At 37.3% G+C, this 3,435-nt stretch overlaps 1 protein-coding gene across 1 annotated transcript; it reads right to left on the bottom strand.

The window, feature by feature from the left end:
• Positions 1-308: 308 nt before the first annotated feature.
• LOC125468388 (pectinesterase QRT1-like) lies at positions 309-2,235 on the bottom strand. The gene is made up of 5 exons (XM_048564056.1): positions 1,807-2,235; positions 1,246-1,441; positions 918-1,121; positions 587-822; positions 309-493 (listed from the first exon to the last, which is right to left on the bottom strand). The coding sequence occupies exons 1-5, from the start codon at positions 2,106-2,108 to the stop codon at positions 346-348; spliced, it is 1,086 nt and encodes a 361-aa protein (XP_048420013.1). The 5' UTR covers positions 2,109-2,235; the 3' UTR covers positions 309-345.
• Positions 2,236-3,435: the final 1,200 nt, after the last annotated feature.

Here is a 3,435-nt window from a genome sequence, read left to right as displayed (position 1 = left end):
GGCCAATATTGAAATTTTAAAAATAAATGAGGACATAATGGGAAGAAAAAAAATCAAATCCGGTTCCCCAATAACCAGGATTCAATTCTCACCTAAATGTAAGTAATTCAATTCCTCCAAATTTTGGAATTGGATTTTTAAATTCGCGTGGGCGTCACCAACTTTTTGATTCTATAATATTTGGTAAACACTAAAGTATCCTTTAATTGGAATTCAATTTCTCGTTTTGATTCCAATTACGTTTACGTAAATATGCGTCAAAGATGGTAAAGATTTGCCTATTTCCATTTGAATAGTGGAGGAAAAAAAATGAGGATATAAAAAATTAGTACAATAATTAACAAATTATAATCGAAGCCACTGCTCTCCAGATATAAAATTTGTATCCAGAAAAGGCCTTATCTCCTCCAAGCTGAAAGACTTCAACCATGGCACCCTCCCTCTTCTTTCTGCTCCTCTGCCCCTGCATTCGTATTCTCCGAAATCCACAGTCCTGTCGACGCAAAACTTGCACTTTTAGAAACAATAGAGAGAATCTAAGATGAACATTGTTAAAAGAGTTTTTCGTGGAAGGGGTTATATATACTTCTGCCTGGATGGGTGGTTCCAGTCGCTCCACCCCGGCGGAGTTATTATATCATCGAAATGACAGTAGGAATACACCGTTCTCGAGTAATTTCCCCAAGCTCTTCCCAAGTAGATGTAGCCAGTCCCGATGATTTTGCAGTTTACAAAGGAGAATCCTGTGTCTTCATTCGGCGAGTCCCTGTGATGAGCCGCTATTGCTCCCGAGTTCTGAGCCGTTGATTGAATAACACAGTCCTGGTCACAAGGGCCAAATTCAAGCATCTTAGTTTCGTGAAGAAACTTGGGGAGCAAGTTACGGAAATGCTAGGCATTCGGTGTTCTATTTGTACCTGGTAGAGTGATCTTGATCTGCCAAAAATGAAGTCCACACTTCCTTGAATGTGGCATCGGTAGAAGTAGTGAGATCCAGTGTCGTCCAAGAGTGTATCCTGCGTCCCCAAAACCCGAACTCTGTAGAACATGGCTTTGTCACCGGCAACTCTAAGAGCCACTGCTTGCATTCCATATCCTCCAGGCACTGCAACCACTGAGTTCTGCAATAACCACTTAAAAATTGCAGACCAACTACTTACCAAATGCTGTAATTTTTTCCATTCAATTTTTATATGTGCATCATCGTGTCAAAAGTGAAAACCCGTGTTCGTTAGTAGTCATTACCTCGAAGGTGATCCCAGTTGCGCAAAAGTAATCGGCCTCTATGGCTACAGAAGCAGTTCTGTAAGTTCCCAGTTCGAAACCAATGCCGTCCTTATCGGATGCCTTGTTGTTCCAAGTAATCACAGTTTCAGAAGTTTGATTCTGATTCCCAATAAATGATATGTATGGCTTCGAAATCGGTACAAGTACCTTCTCTCTGCGCAAATTCACAAGACAACAAATAATAATGTAAAAATTAATTTTTGAGAAGCAAGTTACAATGATATATGGGTAGTTTTTTTTTCTCCAATATTTTTTTTGGGTACAGTTTTTAGGAAGAGACCACCACTAAAAGCATATGTAACTTCCACTACTACCCACGTAGCTCAACTGGGTTTAAACTGAACCCTCCAAAACACTAGAAACTGTCAAAAAAATGCAAGATCTGAAAATTCTTTGGGGTTTTTGTGTTGAAGTGAAATGTTTTTTTAACAGTGAAAAGAATTTACAACGAAGATCCTCGAGGGATGAGTGATAGTTTGTTTGCATGCAATGAGTGAAATGTTATTTGATCAGGCAGACCTGTAAATTCCAGGAAGAATGTAAATTTTGACTCTTTCTGTATTTTGTTCCGGAACCATATCAACTGCTCCTTGAACTGTTAGTGAATTTCCCCCTCCATTTTTGTCGACCACAATGATCCGGCTTCCATTAACGTGTTCTTCTCTTGTGTTCAGCCCCAACTTATGGTCATCCACCTCCAAATCATCCCAGCTGATATAATTCCTTGCATACGCTTCGCTTTGAGAGAACCCGACCTCAATGCAACCCAAGAACAGCAACACAAAACCAACAACAAAAACACTCCAGACACCCAATTCCATGACACCCTCACTGGTTATTCTCCGTCCCAAACCGCTTCGAAAATACGAGAATCAAAACTAAGAAATACATGAAAACAAGAAAACCCCAGCTAGATGTGTGTTGTTTGTTGAAATTTCGAAGATTTGTTTGGGTTTTTTGGAGTTGGGGAGGAGTGAATGAAAGAGGTGAAGATAATAAATGAGGGAGCGTGGGGTGTTGCCGCTTGTGTTCCTTGTCAAATATTAAGAGCAGCATAAGAACAAGAATCATAGGATATACAAAATTAAAAAAAAGAAAGATTTAATATGGAATTTAAGGATCACACACACACACACACACACAACAGATCACAGGTACCTGTGGAGAACTTAAGGTCGGAGGAATTTAAAGAAACTTGGGTCAGTCATCAAACTTGTGCTAAAAGCGAAACAGAAACTTAAGTAAAATAATTAAATGGGGAGTTAATATTTTGATTGAGCTTCTAATTAGGTGGGTTATAATTTACTTAGAAGATAAAACGATCTTTAACTGAAGAAGCCAAAGAGCGGTTATGCTTTCTTAGATGATCTATTGAAACTGAAAAAAATGAAAAGGTAAAAAAATGCCAACTGAGTTGTTGAATGGAATTTGATTATATATATAGATATATAGGTGTATATAGAGGTAGCTGTAGCCTGCAGTCTCTTTGCATGAGCATTTGAGTAAAATGGTTAAAAGGTTCAGAGATTGGTCACACGCATAGAGCAGTTCATGCACGTTATATACCCACGTCAAATTATAGACTTGCAATTTTATTTTTCCAAAACTGCGCACGTAATTAATTTTTAATATCATTTTCGTGAAATCATAGGTAAAATAATTGACTACTTGCATTCTCTTGCTAACAAAATGATGGGTCTTTATTAGGAAGGACTTAGAATCTTACTATTGTTAATTAAATTGATGTTGAAGTTTAAAATGTGCAAGCTATGTTGAGGGGCAGGAAAATCGAATGCAAGAGTGAATGCTCTTAACTAAATAAGCAAGCTCTTTGTAAAGTCTGAGCCTTGTCAAAGCTAATTTCTTTCTAGTCTTCAAATTTTAGCTATGTTATTAATAAATGAGTTTGAGGTTACGATATAGACACTAAAGTAACAATAATTACGAGCCGCCTAAACTCTTATTTTAACTTTTTAAGTCTCAGGTATTTCATTTGTCTTCATGTGGGTCCATTTTAAACTCCATTTAGTGTACTTTGCGAGAATGTTATGCGTCATATCAGCTGGTAACATAAAAATCGAAATTGCAATTATAATGATTTGGTGATTAAATTTAGTAAAGTTTTTCGTGAACAAAGTTTTAAATTTT

Source organism: the organism of the source record quoted next, unplaced genomic scaffold (assembly GCF_019419815.1).
Source record: "Pyrus x bretschneideri cultivar Hongxiangsu unplaced genomic scaffold, Pyrus_bretschneideri_v1 Contig38, whole genome shotgun sequence".
NCBI lineage: Eukaryota > Viridiplantae > Streptophyta > Magnoliopsida > Rosales > Rosaceae > Pyrus > Pyrus x bretschneideri.
Note: the sequence above shows the minus strand (reverse complement) of the source record. Positions and strands in the feature narration are given on the sequence as shown.